The sequence below is a fragment of the Argiope bruennichi genome, chromosome 10 (assembly GCF_947563725.1).
Source record: "Argiope bruennichi chromosome 10, qqArgBrue1.1, whole genome shotgun sequence".
NCBI classification, from domain to species: Eukaryota; Metazoa; Arthropoda; class Arachnida; order Araneae; family Araneidae; genus Argiope; species Argiope bruennichi.
Window position 1 is genome coordinate 68,694,379 of NC_079160.1, and position 27,793 is coordinate 68,722,171.

Genomic DNA, 27,793 nt, shown 5'->3' on the forward strand with positions numbered 1-27,793 from the left:
ATTATTTTGAAAAATTATATCAACCTTTTCATAAACGAAGCTTGCGCATTGAAAATATTCTATTCATCAAAATAACTGAACCTGCAGATTTATATAATTATCAGCATTTCAATCTCAATTCATTTAACATACTTTGGGATTTCATGGCTGTCTGTTTATGAACATGGTAATTCAAAAACAGTATGTGCTAAACGAATAAAATTTTGTATGCGATCTTTACACCCAAATTATAAATATATGTAAACTTTCAAGCCAAATCCATCAACAATAAAACTGTCTGTTGTCACTGTGTATTCACACACATACACAGTCTGACACTGTGTATGCGTGATATATGATTCAGAATTAAATTCAGATGTATAAAATTTTGTCTGTAGTCTTTATATTAAACTCGTAAATTTGCATTAAATATTAGCCCACATATAATCATAGAAACGCGATCAACGCGAGGCTTAGATGGCCTGGTCGCCAGGCGCAGCGGACGCCACAGAGATAATGCAATGGTACGATTATACTAAAAGTTTTTTTTTAAAGGACTAATGCTAAATATAAAAAGATTAAAAATAGTGCCATACCCCAGATACTATTTATCTTAGATAATCACTAGTTAATAGGAAGTAGAATATATTGGTTATCAAAAATTTAAAGATAAAAAAAAATTGCAAATTCGGGATAAATGAAAATAATATTATATTAATGAATATGAATACTATATTAATGGATATTCTTAGAAAATATATTCTTAAAAATTAAAAATATATATATGATGAAAATTGCAACTTAATTCGAGTATTTCTAACTATGCTCATCTTATATTTTTAATATTTTGTTTTTAATCTCCAGATTTTTTATTTAAAAAACATATTTTCTGCTTTTTAATATATACCGTAATAAAAACGTGATTTCAATTTTTTTAATATTTACTCGATATTCTTGTGTCCTAATTATGTCTTCACATTGATGTGGAAATTTGAATAGCAGAATGTCGCCTCAAACTGACCATCTGACCATGGTTCAAACTTACAAGGTCAGTTTAAAAACATCCTTCCTATCACTTCAATATGTGACGTTCATCAAACCAAATCAAGTCAATCCGCGTCTAAATATATAAGAACTTCCGACTGTGTCTTCTTCCGCGTTTATCAAGGATTCCAGCAACACATTGCTGGTCTGGTATAACCCTGAAAGAACAGAATTATTGAATGGATATTTTGATAAGATAAAATGTTCTTCCACGTAAAATTTCTCAACACATTAGTGCATGTTGATAACAAGAGATGAGAAAATTTTTATTAATATCTCGTTCCCATCCGTAATACTCCGCTGATATTTTGGATTGTCCTTATTCTGCTAGTAAGAATCGCAGCAGTTGTTGACGGATTGGTCAACAATTTGCTGCGTTTCATGCGGAGGGGGAAAAAATGTTGACGGATTGCTCAACAACTTTTCATCTCCCTAACCGACTTCCTAGATGAAATGTTCCGGTTTACATTTGTTGATATTTACTCATATTGTAGTTGTTGTTTATCTTTTTCTTGCCGAAATTATTATAACTTTATCAACCATATATCGTTTCCGTTTATATCAAATATGTCGTATTTCAATTTTATCGTTTTATTGGCACAAACACTTTTGCAGGTAAATTATATCTGCTCTCAAATTGCTATATGTGATATTTGATTTTGTATGCTGCTATATATCGCAAGTGATTCCAGCTGCTACTTGAAAATGCCATGGTTTGTTGTGCATGGTTTTTGACATACGGCATCTTAATAATTAGAATGAAAATATATTATTTCTTCTGACAAAGTCCCTTTTTTTTTTCACTTTCTCGTATATCCACACAGAGAAAGTTTTGTAATCGTCAAAAAAAATTCGAACTCGAGGTTTTGTCGAATTATCCGAGTTCGAAAAACACATTTTTAGATGTTCGTCTATCTATCTGTCTGTGATAAAGATAGCTCAAAAACGCTTTGAGCTACATGTTTGAAATTTGGTATATGGTCTTTACACTGAATTTGCATATTTTTCTCAAATTTTGAATAAAATCTATTCAGAGAAAGTCTGACTGTCCGCCTGTTAAAATATGAGTTAACACGATAACTACAAAACGAAAAAAGCTAGATAGATAAGATTACGAACACAGATTTAACATTTATCATGTAGACTGTCAAATTTTGAGCCAAATACAACAAAAGGTTAATTGTTGTCGGTCTGTACTTTCAGAAACATGTTATTCAAAAACGCAGTGGCTTAAATATATGAAATTTAGTACCAGATTTTGTGACTACAAATGTAGTTTTATGTCAATTCTTTGTTCCAATCGGTTGAGAAAAAGTGTCTAAAGGATAAATTTGATTTTCGGATACTATTGTAATGACTTGATCTTGTCCGATCAAATAAAGGGTAGCCTTTATGTACAATTTTCTTTGTTTACAGCCTTATTTACATAAAAACCACTCTTTCTCATCTAGGTTAAATGAATGATGCTATTTACAGCACGAAATTTAAACAAGAATAGTTCTTCGAACAAATTCGGAGAAAACACCTTCACAAGAACAGCTAACAGGCAGTTGGCGTCTCAGGGTTCTACAAGGGTAGCTATAGGAATCCATCGAATTTCATTCGGGTGGAATTTTACTCAGAAGTTCACTTCACACCAAGCTCCTTTCTTCTTCATCTTCCGAAAAATCTTACCTTTTATTTTTCTCTCAGACTCCACCTCTCCTGTCCACATTGGTACACTTGGGTTCCCTGATACCCAATCACCATTTAGAACAAATCTGAAATGTCCATTGTTGATCCACCCTCCGCAATGGGAAAAATGAAGGACATCTAGAGTGTTTGACACTCTCGACTTTTGAAGACACAATTTATTTCCCTGGGAAACGCACGTGTGGTTCCTTATCTGGACTCGCACTAATTGGCCAGATGACCATACTTAAAGTGAGGGTCCCCCATTTGGCAATCTGGAGGCACTTAACAATGTGGGAGTTCCGTTGATGAAGAATGCCTGAGAATGCCAATTATCGAGTGTGGGAAAAAGGAATGTCACAGTGGTCACCAGGGTTTCAGGCCGATTGAGCTGAGTCTTTACTCAATTAACGGCATGCCAAGCGTTTATCACCAAATAACTCGCCAAGGATGACCCAATAGATTCAGTAAAAAGACTAAAGTCACGTCAAAAGTTAATATTTCTTAATTATTGTACGCTGTTGCCAGGCAAGGCGTTCTTTGGCATGGCAAGTTTATTAGAAGGTTTTGTGGAGACCTCTCCCTGTTTTTTAACTAATATGAAGCCTTCAAAGATCAGTAAAGTTTCAACGGATAAGATTTTTTTTATAGACTTCCACTTTCTTGAATTAAAGCGTATTGTTCGTAGGAGGAGGAAATGTTGAAAGAACGAAAGTTTAAATATTGGTTTATTGTTTGATGTTGGATGTGACAAAAAGAACTAAACATATATCAGATTGTAAAAATCTTCGTCAATTTTTGTTTAAAAATATTAAATGAAAACGCATTGTAAATATTTATAATTGTTTAAATATTCGATTTTAAGATTTTGATAAAAAAAAAATTTGTCCCCTGAGGCATTTGTACAATGATGTCTGTCTATCGGTTGGTCTGATTATTCATGAAAACGTCTCATATCCAATCAACTATACAGTAATTACAGGTACTGTAATTAAAGGTTACATTATCTAATTCTAAATTATCAATGCACGAAAGACTTTCTTACTAAATACGATTAAATCTCTTTTTTTTATTAGAGTAGTCACTTATAGTAGTTAATCTGTTAAGCCTCTTTTGAAAAGATTTTCCATTTTTAAGAAATAAGTTTGGAAACTTCATGTTCATTTCAAATGCGCAACGGAGTTTTCAATTTATGCTGTTTCGCGGCTCTTAACGAATTAAATTTCAGTCATAACATAAAGAATATAAATGATTACATATCCATTGCACCTGCTTCTTTGTATTAAAAAATTTCTCTCGACAAGCTGGAAGGCAAAGACAGACTTCTTAAAATCTAAGCTAATATTTTCAAATTTCTTTCAGTCTTTAGAAAAAAGCATTGAAATGTTGTGGGTCGAAGCAACCATAGATTATGACTTCATTGATATCGCATTGTTCAACATTTATTGAAAAACAAATATTTCACACGATTTATTGCATTTAATATTTAACACGATTATACATTTAAATAAATAAATAAATAAATATAATCAAATACATTCAAAGAACTAAAGCAAGAGCAATTTCTGAAATTTTCTAAAACTGAATATTTTTACATAATGCTGTCAATAAAAATTTCTTCTCTAACTTCAGCGGAAATTATTCCAGAAGAAATAGTTTTAAGTCATTTTTCAATTCAAAACCAATTTTCTTATTCCGCAATATTTTTTGAATTGTTATTTTTTTTAACTAAGCATATTTTTAAATGTTACTTTTAAACTACTCTAATAATATTTTTTAGAATTTACGTTTTATTTCAATACTATGCCTTACAAAGGGTTTTTTATGTATTGTAATGTTTTAAACGAAAGTAGTTCCTACGTTAAAACTAATATATTAATTCAAGCAACGTCGGGTATATCAATTATAATATCTAATAGGTAGACAGAACATTTCATACGAAGATAACCAACAAGTTTAAAAAAATCGTTCATAAGCGTAGCATATATTAATCAGTAGATTAATCTTAATATTGTTGAACTATTCTATGCTTCTAATGGAAATAACGAAAAGTCGTTTCGGTTGATTATAGGCAATTATTCATCATTTGATATCTTACTTTTATGATGTCAATAGGTTACGGTTCGTTTCCAGTTTATAGTCCAGCTGTTACTTTCTGCATTTTAAATCCTTAAATTCCATCCCCACTCCCTCCTTTTTTTCTTTCTTCAATTAATTATCGCTTTTTTATTCCATTTTTGGCCAAGAAAATTTCAAATATAACTTTTTTCTCCTTATTTAGTGCTTGAATGTATGTGTAAAGACACAGGAAAAAAATATTGAAATTTGAAATCAAATAATTATCGTAACAATCATATAAAAAGTATCTTATCAATATCGTAACAATCATATACAATCATATATCATCATCAATCATATAATCATATAAAAAATCATATAAAAGTTCGTCTGACGCTTTTTTTATATTTGACAGCAAATAATAAGACCGATAATTGTGCCACGCATGTTAGGGTATTATCGGTATACATATATGTTATATAAAATTTCAAAACTCATTGAAAAAATGAAATATGGATCAAAAATTGCAAAAGCCAATAGAGCCTCCTGTTTATTTCAATCTTTTAAATAACTAAGTGACTTATTCATATAACAGGTTTTCACACTTCACTACAGTTATTACAGATTTGTTATTAGATGAAATTGTTATGAGATTTTTTTTTTTTTTTTTCGTTTTACCCAGTATCTTCTTTTATTTGATTTTTCAGCGCAAATGCCATGACTCATTTTCGAAGTTCCATTGACCTCATTAAGCAGAAAATTTCAATAACTTTTTAGTGTATAAAACTTATTAGTTTGGTAAAAACAAGCGAAAATTGCATTGCTTTCTATGTATAAAGAAGCGCTAGAAAGAAAACAGAACATTCAAGGAAAAATGTGGAAAACGTAATACCATAAGATAATTCTTCACAGGTGTTATTATTGAAGCTACACGTTCTTCATGTTGGTCTGTTTTAGATCAGAAATATTTTCAATTTCATCATATCGGCATCCAGAAAAATCATTTCGAATAGATCTATTCCTTTTTCTATGTTTCAATTGATATTTATAAGGAAAAAAGTTAAAATATTCCTTTTTAAAATAAATCGATTTAAAATGGAAGTACTCCGAAATACTAAATCGTTTGAGATAACCAAATACTGTCAAATGGAGGAGCGTTCTAAATGGCATGAAGAATTAAGTTTTAAGATAGCCACCATTGGCGATCAGCTTGTTCGATCTATCTGTTAATTATTAATATGAAATGCATTAAAAAAAATCACCTTCTTATTTGATAATACAGGTTAAAAAAAACATGAATTTAATTGAATGAAACAAAATAAACTATAACGCGTGCAAGTTAAAAAGTGCGTGTACTACAAAATAAAGGAGTAAAATTCTTACTTCAGATTTAATATTAATTTCTTTTAAATCTTAACTTTAAAACTGAAAAAAGCCGTGCGATTGAATGTTTTGGTGGATGAGTTCAAATTTCATAATATTAAAAATGTCACAAATTGTGCATTGCATTCAAAAATTATTAAAAATTAAAAATATATATTTTTGAGAAATGAAGTTTATGTCTTTTAAAATAATACAAAAACTGTTTTTGTGAAATAAAAAATTTGGTATATTGCGGTCATCAATTTCCAAAAGTAAGTCATAACGATTACCCATCTGTTTAACCTATAACCCTAATGGTTAAACCTATTTTTGTGCTCGATTAAGCTTCGTTTATCTTATTTCTTCAGTCTTCTATTACTTCATTCGCGTTTTGATGAGCCCTATCCTGAGCATTTCTAATAATACTTTGCGACTTGATTAATTAATGAGGCATTAAACTAAATGTAGCTATAAAAAATGAAATTCACTGAAGCAGTTTGAAACGTTCGTATAGTGCTTTGTTTAAATTTGTCTTCAACAATAAGTAATAAGAACACACATAGCAATGTCATATGCATTAGCGTTTTATATATTTATATAGATTCACAACAAATGTACAGTTGGGAAGATTATGAAACCCTATATTGTTAATAATATCCATTCCTTTTAAGAAAAAAAAATATTCTTGGACCACAAAAAATTCTTTTGCAACTAAACTGGCCAAATAATGAAGCTTTGATTTCCTTATTTTAGAGCAAGCATCTTTCACAGATTAACGAACTTTCGGTAAGGTGGCTCAATTTAACGTGTACCAGGCTCACATTCATGGCAGAACCTTGATGTAACAGGGTTTCAAACCTGGAACCTTCTGGTCTCGACGGCAAGACATTACTACCAGGCTTACAATGTCCAGTCAGTTACTGTTAGTGTCTTATTTTTTTATAGAATATAGCTAGAGATAAGAAACAACGATATCGGAGATTAATTAGTTTGTCATTCGTTATTTCTTTATAAAACTTGCATATATAATAAATTTAGTTTGGTTTAATGGCACAAGGACCAGTTTAGCCATATTGCTCCAAACATTCGTTAATTTTTTAGATCATAAAAAATTTAATAAATATGTAATAAATTAATACTTTATGCATGATTATTTTTATGCATATACAATATATTTCAACTTACGCCTACAAGCAATCCCATTCCTTACCCCACCCCTTCTTCTTGGAAAAAAAAAAAAAGCATATTAGTTAATGATTTTTTTTAATTTTTTTTTTTTTTTTTTTTTTTTTTTACATCTTCCAAAAATTTTTCATTTAAATTGTGTCATCAATAATCAAATTTGAATGACAAAATTTCTTTTTCACAGCAAATTTGGAAAATTTTTTGTAGTTTTAAAGAAAATATAATTTGAAATTAATTTTAATTAATTTAAAGGAATTAGAATTTGAAACCGACGTTATATTTATTTACAATCGCACCAACACACAAATATCTGAAGATTGGTCCTTCAGGATACTTTCCGGAAATATAATTACCGTGCTCTATCTTCTTGTTCTTAGAGTTGCAATCAAAATAGCTCCTTACGCAGATTTCTAGGTCGTTAAGTGGCGCGTTTTGTTGACAAATGCCAACAAACATAAATACGGCACAGTAATAAGACAGTAATTTCTACTTACGGTGCCTTTTGCGGTCAACCTCACTTTCCATCAACGCTTCTCCTCTTCCAGATATTTTCTGCATGCCCTAGATCGCTTGTCAGATTGGCACATGAAACTAGAAACGAAAATGTTAAAGTGTAAATAGTTTAAGCAGTGATTGATAAGGTGTGGAAAGATTTAAAATCATCAACAGGTCATTTCTGTTCTAAAATTTCCCTTTTTTGCTGCAAAAACAAAGTTTTTTTTTTTTTTTTTTTTTTTTGTACTATGCATGCTTTGCATAACTATGGCCCAATGAATAACTTGTATTGAAGTGTCATAATTAAAATTAACCCATTAAGACTCAGTCTTATTTATAAGACAATGACATTTCATTTACAGAGATTAATTCATTGCATTCCATTGGTGTTTCTTTTATCTAAGAAGTTTTGTTTAAGAAGTTATCAAATCCGAAACAATTTTCAATTGATTTATGTCACCTACCAGCCAGATTTTGAAGTTAAATTGGCGTCATTCTGTGGGTTTTTTTTTTTTTTTGCTTTTATTTATTTTTGAGGTTGCACGAGGAAATCAAGAATTGTCTTTACTTTTCAATAGCTTTCCATATTTTTTCAAATGCTCTTAATCTTTATTATTAAACATTTTTTAATGACATGTAACTTTTTTTAAAAATTTTTTAAATCTAAAAAAATGGATGTTAAAAATTTTATAATTTAGAATTATTTGATACCTATTCTCCACTTGGTGTTTTTAACGCAATTTAAAGAAATTTCTGGAATTTAGTATTTTAAATTAGATTAGGTGCTGAGGTTAATAAAAAATATCTGTAAACCTTCTTAATAATTTGGAATTTTAGTACTCTGATATAATTATTTTTCAATTTCTACCATTAAAAGTTGTCTTTTGGGACATCATCTCTAATATAAGAATAAGAAATTGTCTGATAAGTAAGCAGGTTCTCTCTTTCCGGGAGGGTACAGTAATGGCAGCGGGATTGTGTTGGCTACACCCCGACGACATGTCATACCTGCTTTTGGAGAGATTGGTGCAGTGGCTGTTGATGGCTATTTAGTAACTGTCCTTTGTACACATGTCATTATCCGTGGCAACTGATTATTCAAATACAGCTGATCGAGTTCTAGGTTGGGGGATCGTATTACAATTAAAATATCAGACATTAAAATAATACTTTTTTATCAATATTAATTCTATTTATTGTATAAAAATAGCATATCGGTAACAAGATAATCCTGGTATGATGGTAGAACACTTTTAAAACTTATTAGGAACTAACTCGATAGACAATATCTCAACACCTGGATTAATTGAACCCTTTTTAGAATACCGCGCATGCTCTCCACTCATCAAGCTGATTTTAATCATTGATTTGTAAATATGTCAATAAAAACTGCCTTTAGTTCGAGAGCGAAAAAAATATTATGCATGACAATAATTTTTCTCAGTTTTAAATCAGATAGCATTTCATAATAAATACATTTTGATAAAAAAAAATTCAAAAATAATTTGCAAGCATTCATGAAATTTCATAATATATTACAATTGTTTCAGTTTTACTGCTTCGAAACGCTAAACGGTTCATTATTACATTCTCTTACGTCTTCATGTAGTTTTGTTGCATGTCTGTGTAATTATTGTCATTATTTTACTTTCGTTAAATTTAACACAGTATCAATCTCAGACTATCTCTTAATATATTATTATCTACATTTCGTTTAATTTAGCTTTCTCAGAATAGCAAGAAAAATGCACATGTTCAATAAATCTCTCTCTCTCTCTCTCCCTTTTGTCTTTCTCTTCTTTCTTTCTCTCTCTCTCTCTCTATGTGCGTGTATGTGTGTGTTAACGCTCTCTGGGCTGGATCGTTTAACGTAAAGCTGCCAAATTTGGCACATATATATTTTAGAGGGTGGAAATGTGCATCTTGAAGCGATTTTTTTTTAGAAATTTTAATTATTTAAAAGGGAAACTGAATTTTGGCCTTTTTTCCGGTATAACTTTCAAAAATATTTTTGCATAAAAATAAATGTTTCACTGTTTAAAAATTCTCAAAATTATTTTTTAATGATACCAGATTAATAATTGTGCTAATTTTTGCTGAATGTTACCAAATTTTTGAAAAAAATTATTTTGATGGATTTCCAACAGTATTTTACATTGTTGCCTTAAAATTCACACCATTTTCATTGTTTCATCAAATATTTAATCGCGTAATTTTCTTCTACTGTTTCAGGCTAAAGAAGAAGAATCTGTTTAATAGGGATCTTTATAGTTTTGGAATATGTACTGCTTACAAGGTGAATAAGAAAAAGATAAGTAACAGTATCGCGAAACCTAAAAGGTGGGTGACGCGGTCAAAAAAGTTTTTCATATCATTATAGCATCATGGGACTGGTCTCTGTTAGAAAAGGTGCTTTACACAACGGACAGAACATGGGAAAGGCAATTAAAATAATACATTTTAATATCTGACGGGATCATGTAATCATAAAGTTATATATAAACGATTTGTCGGAAATTAAATGTAACCATCATTACCAGCAAACCGGCTGGTCGCCATTGATAAATCAGTATTAAAATCAGTTAAAAATAATGGTTTGCCGAGTAGCAAAAAATTAAGTACTTTTATATTTATCAATGTGATGAGTTAATTCCCAAATTTCCCTCTATTTACCTGTTGCTTTAAAAAGTCTAAAGTATGTCAATATAATTATTAATGCAGTATAATTCAAGTATAAAATCATATATCATAATTCAAGGTTATGCAACTCATTCAAATAATGTTTAGTTTTGTAATCTTTGAAAATGCACAGAATAATTAAGGTGTAATATCTTTATTGTCTAACGCTAGAAGATCAAAAGATAATCTTTCAGATTTCATGACAAAAGTATAATTTCTTGACCTTAGAAAAACTTTTTAGATGTGAGCTGAATCATTTTTTTTGGTAATAATCGTGAAATTTAGAAGTCATATATATTTTTTAATATGTCAGTTGAATTTTTTACATTTTATAATTATAAATTTTTGTTAATAGTTTTTACCATTTGTTGATATTTTTTTTTGTTTGTTTTGTGTTTATGCCTTCATTAGCTTGCTTGTTTCTTGCATCTCAAAGAAATAATTCATAATATTCTGTAAGTAAATTCTAGCATGTGTTCTAATATCTCTCTCAGTGAAATTAAACCTGAAAATATGAAGAAGTATTATTGAATTTTGGCTATTCAACAAACCAGTTCATAGTAAGAATTCTGTTGAGTAAGTCACAAAAACAAATGAAACTTTTAAATGCTAATTATTTTTCACTACCTTTACAAAAAACGAATAACATAATTTCAGTTTTAATTAAAAAAAGTTCTAAGTATCACAAACAAAGTAGAATTATAAACAAAATCTTTTTTCCCGTCTCTACCCTGTTGCTAATTTGCAACAAATAATTGTTGCTTACATAAAACACTGAAAACATTGCTTCCCTTTTTGAAATTTTACCTTCATGTAGGTCCTTCTTAGGTTTGATATGATTTCTAGCTAAAAAAGTGGATTATCAAGCATTGTTTTTTAAATATTTGCCGAGTTTATTTGCATCGGTTCACTTTCGAGAATCTAAATCAGAAATGCTGATTCATACATTAGCCTGTTTGTATTGGTCAAAGAAATAAGTTGCTTAAATTAATAAGATAATAATTCAGATTCTTGTTATTGCAAAATTCATAGTGTTGTTTAAATGACCTGTTACTGTTATTGTTACAAAACGATAGCTAAAACATAATGGGGGAATTCTTATTCTAAATTTATTTTTTTAAATTAAACATATGCATTCATACAAATATTTGTTGCTATATAATTTCAGTTACAAAAATATAATAAATATAAGATGGTGAACAGGTTAATTAGCTAATAGAGAAAATGAACAATTTTTTTATTTTACATGGATAGATTCATCTTTTTACCAACTTTCATTAAAAAAAATTCAATTCAAGTAGTCTCAAAGAAAAAAAATAATACTCAAAAAAATTAAGTCAATCATTTACTGATTTTAAATGAAAGAAGAATTAGTAGCAATAATGAAACTATTTTGATGAAATCATTTTATTAATTTGGACATTTTTTAACGCGTTAGCATTCGTAGATTGGTATATGTAATTTGCAAATTTGTGACTTATGTGATACGATAGGTATTATTACAAATCGTATAAATCTCTTATCAGCCCAGGTCGTTGAGTTTAGAGCTATAGAATTCGGCAAGAGTAAGTGGCCATTAAGAGAGAGTTTTTCAAAATTGTATTTAAATTTTTAATTAAAAATTAACCATAATTTTAACAACTTTTAAACCTTCAAAGTATATTACTGAACAAAAGCCATTTTTCACTACTTTATATATATATATATGTATAAATTACTATATGTAAATAGAAATTAATATCACTAAAAAAATTTATGCTCCAACTTTTAAAGTTGATGGAAAGATTGTCGAAGAAAAAAATTAATATTTTTTATTAATTTTGAATTAATATATTTAAGATTTATAATAGACTTTTTTAACAAACGGCTAGTATTTACTAACTATTTAAGATGCCAAGAGCTGCAAAAACAAAATAGCTTTCATTCTAATAGTCTACCCTATAATTTTTTTTATTATTTTTTTATTTTTTATTTTTGGATCTTATACGTAGCAGTTTGTAGATACTTGCATTTTGCAGGTCGTTTTTGCAGATATTATGCCAATCTTTGTAACATTATTATGTTACAAAGTATCACAGGGACTCTCAATCTTTGGGGTAAAAAGCTATATAATTAGAATCAATCCACATTCGTTTGTCATGTGTAAATCTGAAAATATAATTCTACATTAAGTAAAGTTTTATTCTTCTAATTCAAGCAAATATGTTCAACAAGAAATATAAAAACATTGGTTATTTTATTTTGTTATTATTATTATCATTTGCTACCTGCATTCCTCCCCCTATCAGCAAAGAAAAAGACTAAACAAACATTTTATTCCTGCCCTTAATTATATAAAATTTGTTATAAATATGGAAAATTTTAAACAATATAAATAATTAAGAACCAATACGATTTTGACACGAAGGCACAACTCCATTAAAGTCTGAATGTTACAATTATTTGTCTACTGAATGTTACAATTATTTCCAATTAAGTTTCGGAATATCAAAAACTTTGTAGATGAAGCTACCATGTGAAATCATATTGGTGAGCAAATCTATTTATACTCCATATAATGCTCATTCGTTATACTAGAAATGGACATTTCAACAAAAGATATTCCTTGCAGATGAAGTGCATTATCTAAAATGTTTTCCCCCCGTTTATTTGTTTTATATTCAGAGTCAAATATCTATATATAAAATATTTAATCATCAGGATTCATTTTTACCTAAGTAATCAATTCATAAGAAAATATGGAAATAAAATAAAAACTTTCGTATTTTGTCAAACATTTTTTTTTTTTTTTTTTTTTTTTTTTTTTTTACAAATTGTAAGAGGAAATATTTAAAAAAGCAAAACAAATTATTTATTTCTATATTAGAAATAAATAATATAGAAAGAGGTAAAAAAATACTAATATTGATAGAGGAATATCCTCTATTGTGGTATGGTTAAGCATGGGAAAATATAGGTTATGATCTTTATATTCAATTTTGTCATGTTCTTCAACATTTCATAATTCTTTAATGCAACGCCTTGCTATATTCCTAATCATACGCTAATATTTTCCAAAACAATGATCAATATTCATTTGATTTCACTATCAGGTTGTGATTAATGAAAGATTTGCTGTGTATTTACCTTAGATAATCACTTTCTTAGTATGGAAACACGAAAGTACAATCGGTTATTACTTAGAATGCCAAAGATTTGCATCTCCAATAAGTGAGATGAAACTACAGAAAGTAAATTACCTATAAGATACACTATTGAAATTTTCGTCCTGGAAAAGTTTTGAAAGTAATTATTTCAAACAGATTTTACCTTCAATACAGTAAAAATGGTTTAAAAAAATATTGCAGGGGAAAAAAAGAAATGTTAACTTTAATGTTATTCTTTTTCTGGGACTTTTGTATTGATCGCTTATCATTGGTCAGTCGATATAATCAAAGGAATAACAAAACACCTTTGACATTTTTGTGGGGGGGATACTAATCAGTGGTTGCAATAAACATGCCTTTTTTTTCTGATTAATCACAGAAAAAAAGACTGATTAATCACAGACACAGAAAACACAGTGTCAGACAAATGCCTTTTTTTCTAAAAGTAAATTATAACTATTTTTGAAAATCGGCGAAATTCAAAAGTTCATTTTTTAGCCTAATCCTTTTCTTAAGCCTTGTAAAGCGCGCTTATTATTACCAAATTCGTCTTTTAATTGTCTTTGGTAAGTTACTTCACAATCTATAAAGAGAGCTGCTATCTCTTTAAAACTTCAGAAACCACAAAAAAAATATTAATAAATATTTTGATCAAATATCATAATTACAACCACCATTTTAATTGTTATTATATACATATTATTAGATATTACATATTTCAAAGTCAAATCATCAAAAGCATTGTCATTCAAAATATAAAGTCTTGATCTTTAAATTATAATTTTCATCCAACTGAAGAGGAAACAGACCTTTATCATCATATTTGTTAATCACATAGTAAGAGTGAATATTGGAATCTGAACTTTGATATTTTTATTAGATAGATTCTTTTCGACATCTTAACCTTAAGAAAACATTTTTTTATTTTTTTTTACAATACCAATGATAAATAATAATTATTAAAGTATCAATTAATATCATAAAATGGTGTCAAATTGTTTAATTAATTTGAATTTTAATGTAAACAATATGGAATACATAGCTAACAAATACTATTATACCTGTTTATGTTACTGACTAGAGATGCATAATCCACGATTTTTTGAATAACAAATAATATTGCTATTTTTATTTTTAAATATGCGTTCCAAATATCTGTTATTTCAATCATATTATTAATTAAAAATTATTACTTAATATTAAATATAAAATTTATTAATTGTAATTAATACTTAATTTACTAATTTAATTAACGTGTGATTGAATTAATTTATCTGTTTCAGCTTACTTCTTAAATTTTATTTTTTTCTCAAAAATATTTATTTAATTTATTTATTAGAGTGAACCATTTTCTGGAAAAGATGAGTTAAAAATATATGCCATTTCTTTAAAATGTTTACTTTAGTCCTATATTCTACCAATAGATGGCGCCTGTAGTAAACCGATTATATGTAATCAAAGTCAAGCATGTCACGAGCAATTAAAAACTATCTGTATGGAATAGTGCATCATCAAATACGAATATCGGTCACTCCCGTAAAGTGGAGCGGTGTTTCGCACTTTCCAGTGAAGCCTCGCACTTTCCAGTGAAGCCTCGCACTTTCCAGTGAAGCCTCGCACTTTCCAGTGAAGCCTCGCACTTTCCAGTGAAGCCTCGCACTTTCCGCTGAAATCACCGCTCCGATAAATTTCAGTGATATGCAATTCAATGATACGATACGATAATTCCAATAACCGGTCCGTTCACTTTTCAATCCAATCACAGATTTCTTTCGAGAGCTTCCATTGGACAGATCGTATCGATTGTTACTTTCCAGTGAAGTCACCGCTCCGGCAAATTTCAGTGATATCGTATCGATTGATACTTTCTATCGTGATCCAAAACCTGTAATCGAAATATCACCAGTAAGATCGTATCAAGGATTTGAATCACACCCCTCTTTGAAAAGTATTGATCACTTGTATTTGTGACTTTTTGATATTGGTTACGCAATAACCGCTCTTAAAATATTCGTCATCCCTAATATCGTATCGATGGTTACTTTCTATCGTGATCCAAAACCTGTAATCGAAATATCATCAGTAAGATCGTATCAAGGATTTGAATCACACCCCTCTTTGAAAAGTATTGATCACTTGTATTTGTGACTTTTTGATATTGGTTACGTAATAACTGCTCTGAAAATATTCGTCATCCCTATTACTGACCCCTAATGGCTCAATCTTAATTTAATTCTAATTGTTGCTTCAAGATTTTAACGCTAGATGACACCACGAAATTCGAATATACAACCTCAAAGAATAAGTTTTAAAAAAATGCTCCCAATTTTTTTTTATGCATAAAATAATAATAATAATATAATACAAATATTACCGGATTACTATGACTATGAATAAAAATAGTGTTGTTAATTTTTCGCTTCATTTTCAGTAAATTGAGATCGTAATACGTTTCTTTCTTCCTCATCGTGTACCTTTCAAATAATACTTATTCTTGATCCTTTCAAGACTGAGGATATTTTACAAGAGATAAATTCTCCAATTTCTCTGAAAAGCAGCGAGTATTCAAAAAAAGAACTGTATCTTATTTCTGACGTCCTTTTTTCGATTATATAAAGTATCTCCATTCTTCTGTTTGACATTCTGAAAGACAACGAAAGAAATTGTAGCTGTAGAATATCTTGTGCTTATAGGGTTTGTCATCCAGTTATCGCGTACGTTTTGCAGACTCAAAACGACGGAATCTAAAACTTGAAAATATCTATATAGAAGAAAAAAACTTCAAGATTTTTTTTTCTTGTCGATTGCAGCACATTTAATGCTGTTTCAAAATTATATATCTTTATTTTCATATGTTCCGAAAATGAGAAAACTATTGCATGAGAGTTGGCATCATTTGAATAATCTAATAGAAAAGAAACAAGAGTAGCGGATGTTTTGTGATTTGAAATGAATCTTGCACTTCGAAAGATTTCGACTGCCCTTGAACTTGTTATCTTTTCAAGATGCAACGTCAAAAGTTGTCGTCATTACTTAGAATATCAGATGAAATTTGCTTTCGGCGTCGCTTCAGATCTGTCTTAGCTATAACTTGAAAATAATGAATAAGTTAGAGGAACGAAAATTTTTCCCAATCTACATTGTGGATGCTTTTACTGACCATCCGTTTAGTGGGAATCCTGCAGCTGTGTGCCTGATACCGCCTGCTGATGTAAGATTCAATATGCATGAATGATAAATATTGAGAGGAACATTTCAAATGTTATTTTTTAAAATAGTGGCAATGCAATAATTCTATAATAACATAACATTTTATTTATAGCTGGTTTTATACATTCACATATGTATTCCTGCTTTGTAATAATTATAATTTAAATAAATTGGGAATTCTTTTTCTTTTCTTTTTTTCCCCCAAATTGTTAATAAACACACAGATACTATTCTAAAAGGAATTTAATTTCTTTTTTCCTGATAACCTCAGGATTCTGCTGTTAGGATCACATTTTAGAAGGATTTTCTCATATGTTAACTTTTTTAAGTATTAAATTAATTTAACTTTCTTTATAAATAAGTAATTAACTGATAATTTTTTTAAAAAAAATACCAATCCATGATATAATTAAGGATATCTGATCACTTTAATTGAAGCCAATCTTGCCATATTTTTTAAGTAAATGGGCATTTGTACTATAATTTCGATATAAATATGTCTTATAGACTTTTCTATTACTTAAACTTAATCTCTGTTTCTGAACTTGAAAAAGTGGATAGAATTACTTATATAGTTGTCAGTTTCATATTCTCTTGCGGAATTTCTTATTGATGAGTATATTAAGAAAAAGCATTCTTTGCTGTAAACTCTTGTAAAGAGAAAGCAAAATCTTATATTTGGATTTAATCCTCCCAGGGCCTTAACCAGCTATTTTAGATTAGATTTTATAAAATATCTTATAGCTGCTTAATTTTAAAAAAATCATGTGATAACTCACAAACTCTAATTAAATTTAACCTGGTTAAGATTTATAGTGGACAACAATCTTTTAAGTTAACAGAAATTCAGCAAATCTGATAATAGGAACAAGCTATGATTTTTTTTTTTTTTTTTTGTCTTATTTTGAATAATGAGCTTTTGCAGTAAAAAGGTTTTCCGATAAAAACAAACCTTTAAAATCAAAATAATTCTAACTCTAAAATTTTTTCAACAAACATATGAATAAAATTTATTTATGTGTCATAAATATTATTGTGTATTTTTTAAGATGTGATTTTATATTATTAATTCTTTTCTCTATGCAGGATGTTGAAGATGTTGTAAAACAAAAAATTGCAGCTGAAATGAATCTTTCAGAGACTGCATTTCCACAAGTTTTAAATAGCACTGATAACTTTCAAAATGGTAAGCTTAATCACCCAAAATTATTAAATTTTATTTTATTTTTTTTCTATTAAATATAAAACATGCAATTTTCTATATTTATAGAGAATGATGTACTTATCAGTATCCAAAAGAATTGTCATTTAATTAAATTTACATATTTGTGAGGGATATAGATGTAAGCAGTGAATCTTTAAAACCTTTTGATATGCATATTAGAAGGAAAAAAAAATGATAATGTTCTGTTAACTCATCAGCACATATGGGGTCTTTTTGGTCCCATCATTTTTCTATTGTCTAGACATTTGTAAAAGTGTACACCTGTTACTTTCTATACCTTCATAGAGAAGCTACAATAAGATTAGAACATCAGAAAACTATGAAGGAGGTTTAGGGTCAAATTGACCCCTGTGTATTCTAATATTTCATATTCTTTTAATGTTATGGCTATGACAGTGAGGAACACAGATCCAGAGATCTTTTTACAAGTCTCCCTACTTATAGATAAAATTATGTTAGCTCAGATTCATCATATGAAATTTAGAAAGTGATCATCATTCAGAAGCAGTACAAAACGCAGATTCTGAATACTCTAGAAAATTTGAACAAGTCCTTTTCTATTCATGAAAAATGTAGTAAATCTTTATATAAAATGCATTCTTTGCAATATATGAATTTATTTATTTCTATATTATTAATAAATTGTCTTACATTTTAAATTTACAATTCAATTAGTTCTGAATGAGGAATGATAAAAGTATTTTTTGGGGTATATATATAAAAATGGAAGGCAAAAGTTATGAATCTTCAAAGCTGTATGTTTAAACCTTTTATTTCCAAAATATTTCAAATGTAAACTATATCTAAAATATATTTTTTTCTTATTCTTCCAATATTTTTATGCAGGATATAAACTACTAACATTAAAAATAATAAGTTCTATATAAATAGAATTGGGAAAAAGGAAATGAATTCAGAAAAGGTATGGAGGGAAAAAAAGCTGTGTTCAAATTTGATTTTACTTATTAAAAATCACATTTGTATCTTAAATAAGAATATATTTGCATGAAAAAACATTTATGCACTCTGACCATATTTTATTTTTATACAAATATCCAATTAAGATAAGGTTAAGTATCTGGCAATTTGGGGTCAAAATGATGGTGTGTTAATGTTCAAAAAATGGATTTGTATGCTGAAGAGTTAATGTAGCCTTAAATATAACTTACCAGGACTTGTTGATAATATAGAAACTTGATGTTCCTTGTGAAATAGTGCCAGTATTTGAACTTGGGAATCCATTAACAGAATGTACTGGTATAATGATGATTTGAAAATATGTAGAAATATTTATATAGTTAATACGAGAACAATAGTGATTCTAGTTGAGTGATTCATATAAATATTATAATTTAGAGGAACATATTTAGTATTCTAATTATTTTTTGTTTATTAAATGGTCATCTTTGTAAGGATGGCATAAAAAATTTATACTTAATTATTAGCTATGATCATTGATATGAAATGTAAGACAAGTCCAGAGAAATGTATGCAGGACAAGCTCAGAGACAGATTTGTAAGTTAGAAATACTTTGACAAAAAAAGTGTGAGATACAATATAAAATCTTTGAGTAAAAAAAATGTTTATGAATTATATTACTTCACCCTTTATTAAGAACTCATTTATTTTATTTCCTTTAAGAATAAGAAGTTTACTTCACAATTTATTACAATGTAATTGTTGACCTTATCCTTTTTTTTATGTAGGTAAACGTTTTTCTCTAAGATGGTTCACTCCAACTTGTGAAGTTCCTCTGTGTGGCCATGCTACACTAGCCACTGCTGCAGTTTTGCTAAAAGAATGTAGTACGTTTATGATTTTTGATTTATTATATTCAGAAACAACTTTGTGAATACTTCTTTCAAAAAAAGTGTTACATTCTTTACTTTCTAATTTTATGGCAATGTAGAAAATTTATATCGGAGCTGAAAGAAACATATGCCATCCTAAATAAAACGTACAAAAACCATAGTTAAAATAGTTTAACAGAATCTTAGAATAATTTGATAATAACTCACTGCATTGAGTAGTTATATACATCTTTAATAGTACTTGTTTTAATATATAACTAATATTATAAAATATTAAACAAATTCTAAATTTGTATTTAATTATATTTTAATTGTTTATTATGTAATTGATAGATTTAATTTTGCCAAGTACACTGAACTTAGTTGTGATATTATTTATAAAGTTGGAACTGATATCCACAAAATAGTTGTTGGTTTCCAATTGCATTCCCTTTTCCAATAAATTTTATTGGATTATAAGATTAAAAAAATATATAATTTTTTGAAATTGGTAATTTTTTAAAGTATAATTTTATCCATTTAATTATTTAATGTGCATTTCCATCGTGATATTATACATGTTGTTTTATTATTACATTATCCTGTATCTTATTGTACATAAGAACCATTAGAAATATTGTTAACAATTTAAATTATAGTCATATAAAAATATCAACATCTTTGATATTTGTTGCCCAATTTAACTTGCAATACCAACTTGAGAATTTGCTGCAAAATTGATCTATATATTGTAGATATTTTATTCTAAAGTGGCATAAATATATTAACTTTTAAGAAAATGAAAATAACATCTATATAAGTATATAGTTCACCATAAAATCTTTAGTTAATAAAATTCTATTGTAATTTTGAATGTTACTAGATTTTCTAAAAGTTGTTGCATAGTTAAAATTTTAGAAATATTGATATAATGTAATAGTACAAAGAAGAAAAATATTAAAAAATGTATTCATTTTAAACAAGTAATTGCTACAGTCAATGAAGTGCTAATATTTCTATTTATTTAGATTTTGTTTTTAATATTTCATTCCTGTTGTTGTGAAGAATCCATTATTTCATATTTATGTGCACTTTGCTTCCCTCTCCAAACATTGATTAAAATTCTTCAGATTCTTTCAATTAAAAATTTTAATTTAGAAAAAAAAAATCTATTCTAGATAATGAGTCCCAGGTTATAGAATTTGAAACTCTCCGTGGTATTCTGAAAGCTGTAAAAGCCCCAAATGATAGAATACAGATTGATTTACCTGCATATGAGTCAAATCCTGTAAGTTCTTTTTTCCCCCATTTCCAGTATCTATTTGTTTTGTTCTTTTAAATTATGTTTCCAACTCGTTTAATCTGGTATACCTTGCATCAGTTCTTTTTAGAAGGCCAATTTATATGAGTCAATCATACATTTTATACAATTAGTGAAAACAAGCTGAAGTTTCTTATTAAATTTTATTTCTCCTGGAAATAATTTAAGGCTCCAAGTTAATTTAATGGTTATGATTCATGGTTTGACTCTGTTTTATTTATTATGAAGTTTTAGACATCATGTAACATGGAAGTCCATTTATTCCATTAGCAGCATCATTCACATTGCCAACATTTGTTGCCCTTCTAACAGTGCATTTCCTTGTTCCATTTCCAGTTCGATGTTAAATTTTTAAAATATATATATTTTTTAATTGAATACCCTAACAAAATGAAATCCAAATGTGACTTAATTTGAATATAATGATAACTAATTTTTTATGTATGCAAATTCAAATCTATGCAACAGATATATATCTTTTAACATTAATTAAATCATAAATCAGACAATAGATGTGGGAAAAGTATCTGATAATTAAAGTTAGATTCAGTGAATTTTTTATTGAAATCAGAATTAAATATCAAAATTAGAATCCAGCTTAGTAAAAAAAAAATTATTATTGAGGCCATATTTTTTGTAGAAGTTTAATCCATACTAACATTTAATCAGCATTATTTTGCATGTATGTGTGTCAGTGTGTAACTAAAACTGTTTGTATTATTTCAAATAAAGTAATTCTCTAGTCTTTACCTAAACCATAATTATTATTCCATATCTTTACATATTTGTTACTTTTGAGTTTATTTTTATTAAAATAAGCATCACATATCATATTTTGGTTATTTTTATGAGATGAATTTATCACTGAATTGATTTTAAAATGGCGTACAAATTTTTTTGTTCATTCACATATTATTTTATATGTACAGATCTGCTAAAGAAAGAATTTTTTTTATATATCTACTAGTGTAATTAGCAAGGTGTATTTTAAGTGACATTGTGCATATTTTTTAATGTGTTTCTTACTTTTCAAAATTTGGATAAAATATGTTGTGTGAGGAAAGTTTATTTTTTCAGTGAATCATTTGATTTATCATTTGTTTATAAATATGCAAAACTTTTACACATCCAATATTTTCAAATTATTTCATTTATTTTTTTTCTTACAATTCTTTCAAATTTAACACTTTTAAATTATTATTATTTCAGGTTAATGGAAAATATGAAAAGCTAGTCAAGGTAGGAAATATATATGTATTATTTTAAGCAAGTAATTGCTTCCTTGTTGCTTGCTTATCAATCATTTCTTCAAAAATCAATTTTTTGATTTATTTATATAGGTTGTTGCAAAAGATTTACCTGTTGAAGAAGTTGTTTTATCATCAGACTTAAAAAATCTCGTAATTCGATTATGTGATACAGTTACAAGGTAAATATTCTTCTTTTGATTTAAAATTTTGGCAAGATTCAGTTTTGATTTTTTATGCTCATTTTAATGGTGTGTAGAAGCATATTTTTAAGTTAGAAGGTATCTTTATGAGAAAATTAATTATCCTTACTTAGGTTGGTTTATTAAATATGCAAAGTAGGCAATTGCCATGGAGCCCCATAACTTTTAAAGGTCCTGATCCTTGAAAAATTTTTGTAGTATTTTGTGGATTATTTTGTTTTGCACTTTCATTTAACCAAACAAACCTTGCAATATAACTTATTTGAATTAAAATCAAATGCTATTTAAATTAATTGCATCACATTATTCTACTAATATTTCTGAGTAATTATTATCTGCTAGTATTATACACATTATTTTATAATTCTGAAATAGATGAGGATCTTTATGATTTAAAAATATGCCTAATACTATTATTAAATATTATTTAGGTTGTTTTAAGAAAAGTTTTTTAGTTTCTTAAATTTATTTTTAAATTTTAGCTGTGCATTTTTTTTTTTTTTTTACGCTAAAACCACTAACTTTTTAGAAAATAATCTGCTTCTAAGCATTTTACTTATTCAATATATCAAAATTTAATACTTAAAACTATTTATAAAAATATGAATTGACAATTAAAATAGAGTATGCTGAATTAATACATAAAGAATGCATTATAAAATAAAGTTTGACTTCATTTTATGAGAATTACATAATGTAAGAGTAATAGAAATTACATAATAGAAGAGTAATAATGTAAGAGAAAATATTAAACCTTTTTTAAATTCAGTAATAACTTTAAAATATAAGTAAAATGTATGTGTTCATTCAGTAAAATTGATAAAATATTGAAAGTGCATAATAATTTCAAAAGCATGCGTTTTAAAATCAATATTTAGGAGGTGAAATTTCTATGGCACTAATAAAATTTCTATTTAAAAGCTTCTTGCATTAAATTGAGCATTGTACTTAAATGTAATGATAAAATTCCATTCTTTTAAAAATTAAAGAAGTTAATGTGAAGACTTTTTTGAAGTAAATTGCTCAGATTAAAAGATCATTTGGTAAATTATTTGACTTTTTAGAACAAAATGTAAACAGATTAGCCAAGGTCCCATATTCGCTATGTTTAAATTTCAAAATTTATCATTTTGTGATTATTCTACATTGTAAATTATTCTTCTATAAAAGATTAAAATAATTTTAGTTAAAAAAAATCAAGGATTCTTCAACTAATTATTTTTCTAGAAAAGAATTTGAATCCTTTAAGACAAATCCCACAGAACTTTTATCAGCAGTGGATGGTCTTATTGGTGTGATAGTGACTTTGAAAGCATCAAGTGAAGAATGGGTTGATAGGGATGGAAATCGCTATGACTTTGTTTCTCGGTATTTTGCTCCTTGGGCTGGTGTGCCAGAAGATCCTGTTACTGGTATGAAATATGCACATATACTAGAAGTATAATATTTGTTGAGTTTAATTTTTTGGTACTAATCTGAACATTTTGTGCAATGTATCTATTCATTAGTAAAAACTTAATGATTAGAACATTATTTATCTTCTGAAATTGCTTGATTATGATCCAAATAAAAATTCGACTACATGGCAATATAACATTATTAAATTCCTTAATTAATTTATATAAAAGACTTTATCTGATTTGTATTGCTAAATTATTAATAAAATTTTCTTTGCACTATTAAATGCACTATTTTCGTCATATTTTATCTCTTCAATGTTTATATTTTAGTGATAGTAACCAGACATTTTACATTTTAAAGAATTTTTTAAAATCAAAATTTAAATCTGTAAAATGTTTGAGACAAACAATTAACTAAATTCAGCCTAATTCTAGAAATGTGAGATAGTTCCCTAAATTTTACCTCCACTTTCTATTACTTCATTCTGACACTTTTCTCTTATTCTCTCTGTATGTATTAGTTAGCACAAAAAAGAATAAATTATTAAATTATATTTAAATTTCCTTCTAAACACTATTTAGAACTATATATACAAATATCAATAATTGTGATTATTGAACTGTGCGAATTGTTAAATAAAAAGCAAAGCAATAATAAAATAATTACCCAAAATTGTAGAATTCATATATTTTTATTTTCTAATACTGTAATTCATTTAATGTCTCTGCAGAATGATTAGGAAATAAGTTGATCAACTCAGAGTATTGTGATTACTCTTAATACTCTGTTTGTATCAAAATTAATACACATACTCACTCATAGTACTGCAAAAAAAATTAGTTGTAAAATCCTCATGTTCAGAAATTGTTGCTGGATAAAACACATTAATTTCTAAATTTTATAAGACTATTAATTTTTTTAACTAAAAAGTAGCACAGATTTAATCACTATTTTTATCTTTATGTGAAAACAAAACATTTCAGTTTGAATTATTTCATTGATTACTAGTAAGCAGGATAGATTAAAATTTGCTCTCTATCTAGATTTTAAATAGGTAGAACCTCTTAAAATAAATAATAAGTGATATTGTCAAAGTAGAATTTTTTTTTAAACCCAAAATGTAAGAAGGAGGGGGGGGGGGCGTTAAATTTTAAACCGCATGTACTTTCTTTTCAAAAGTATATAATAGAATATGAAAGTATATGTAATGTTCTATTTTTTATATTTATTTTTTAATTCCTTATTGTTTCTCCCATTTAGGCTCAGCTCATAATGTGCTTGCTCCATATTGGGCTAAATACTTGCAGAAGAATAAATTTTATGGTAAATAACTAACATTCTTTTCCTGTATATCAGTACATTTATAGATCATGGAAAATAATTTATCATACAAAAAAAAAAAAAAAAAGCTGGCTTTGTAAAATTATTACAAGGTATTTCAAAAGCAATATTAATTAAAAATTACTGCTTATGATGTTCTTTTAAGCTATCAAATCAGTTTTAACATCTGTCTGCATAAATTACAGCTCATTTGATTGGATTACAATCATATGTTCACTTTATGTGTCATACTTTTTTTTTTATATATATAATTACATAGAAAAATAAGTTAATCTTTCAGATTAGTGCACTGTTTTTCTTAATATCTATGAAACAATTAATTTCTTTACTATCAAAGTATGATATTTTAAATGAGTACTCTCTAAATACCGTGAAAATTTATTTTACCTCCTTAAAATTCCTAAATTGTATGTGCTTAAAATCTGTAAGTCATACAGAACTTATTTTCTACAATTTATGTATGAATCATACTGGTTGAATGAGGCATTATCTTCCTTTGTTTGTTAAAACTGCATTATTTGAATGAAATTATATATAATCATACATAAAAAATAGTATTTTGATTTTGTAATTATTACTGATTCCATAAATTAGTAATACTAAAATGTATTGCTTTAATAAAAATCATAAATTTGAAAACAATTAAAGTTTAAAGCAGTGTTGTTTAGAAATCATTAGAGATGAACTGAGCTGATCAGAAATCATTACTATCTAGTAATTTTTTTAAAGTCAATTAACTATGATGGTTAACCTAGAAAGCATACATGAACCTCAATATATTAATTTTCATAGAAAAAACATCAAATGAATATATATATAATATACAACAAAAATCTTTTTATGAAAAGATTATGTATATCTATTATTGTGGATTAGCACTTGTGGATTTAATTTATTAGAACTAGTAAAAATTAAATATATATTTTTTTAAATTATGGAATAGCTTTTTTCATTTATTTAATTTTGCCTTTTACACAAAGGTCATGGCATATTATATGATTTCTTTAGCCAGGGATATTTTAATTCAAAATCCATTAAAATCATAAATGATAGCAGTATTTCAAACTGTTTGACATGGCTCTCTCTGACTACAAAATTGTTTTTATAAACAAAATTATAAAAAGAGAGTATAGTATTGTAGTGTATATTTCTAAATATCGAACTCTGAATGAAACAATTAGGAATCTTTAAATTCAACGCATAATGCACTTATTGTATTTAAGTTTAAATTGTGTATATATTCTATAGTACTTTGATTTTAATATGAAATGCTCATATTTCAGCTCGTCAGTGTTCTTGTCGTGGTGGAGAACTTCATATTGAGATTCAGGGAGATAGAGTTCTACTCATTGGAGGTGCTGCTGTTGTAGTTAAAGGACAGATACATGTTTAGGGAAACATCTAAAAATTGTGATTCATCCAAGAAGATAGATTATTTTTTAAACTCTTAACAACTTTAGCTGAAAAACATCAATATCCTGTTGTAAAGATAATTGAATGGTATTTCAGACATAATAAATCATTCAGACAAAAACCCATTCTTCTTTTATAATTATTCAATTACATTTTCTGTGTCATAATACAATTCATTAAAGATTAATTCTTATTTAATTTTTGTTGAAAAATGTCTTTTTTAATCTGACAGTTACTATCAGTTGGATCTTTTTCTATTAAAAAAATATATATATATATATTTTTTCTAATCACTTCTATTTTATTTAATAGCTAATACCTGGCAGAACAGGAAAATACGCAAATAAGTTTAAAAATCCATTGTTTTACTGAATATTCCATGATTTTATAATTTAATAATATCTGGAATACTCCAATAACTCAATGAATTTACTGATCAGGCTATTATTTCTAATAAAAAAGACATAGATTTTACAACAAATTCTCCTTTATTAAATAATTCTCTTTCTTCCTCTATTGCAGGACTATGATGCGTTTACCGTTCATTGTACACTGTATTATTTTGATAGTATCATTTTTACATGAAAAATTTAAATTAATGTAAAATTACTCTTTTAACATTTTTTTATGATTATTCCAATGTATATATATATTTAACAACTCCTTTGAATTGATGTCTATAAATATGTCATGTGACAAAAATCTCACAAGTTAATTCAAGAAAACTTGTTGCAGTTTTTACCAAGTGGAAGAGTTTAATCAAAGCATATTTTTGATAAAGTGATAAAATATTTAACACCTTTTTTATGTATTATATATTTGGAGAAATTATTCATCTATGCTATTTATTAAAAATAAATATAGAGTAAACAACTTCACTACTCTATATTTATTGTACCTAATTATAACTTGACTTGAGCTTGAAGATACTCACAATTAAACCAATATGTTGAAATTGGTTACAGTAAAATTGATTCATTCACCTTTGTTGATTCCTATCAATACTTTATTTCATTTATTGT

At 27.3% G+C, this 27,793-nt stretch overlaps 1 protein-coding gene across 1 annotated transcript; it reads left to right on the plus strand.

Moving 5' to 3' along the window:
* Positions 1 to 16,568: 16,568 nt before the first annotated feature.
* On the plus strand, positions 16,569 to 26,896 carry LOC129988187 (phenazine biosynthesis-like domain-containing protein). The gene is made up of 9 exons (XM_056096342.1): positions 16,569 to 16,830; positions 17,916 to 18,015; positions 19,762 to 19,860; positions 21,024 to 21,133; positions 22,376 to 22,405; positions 22,507 to 22,595; positions 23,844 to 24,028; positions 25,278 to 25,340; positions 26,642 to 26,896. Exons 1-9 carry the CDS (start codon positions 16,720 to 16,722, stop codon positions 26,749 to 26,751), a joined length of 897 nt encoding a protein of 298 aa, XP_055952317.1. The 5' UTR covers positions 16,569 to 16,719; the 3' UTR covers positions 26,752 to 26,896.
* The last annotated feature ends 897 nt before the right edge of the window (positions 26,897 to 27,793 follow it).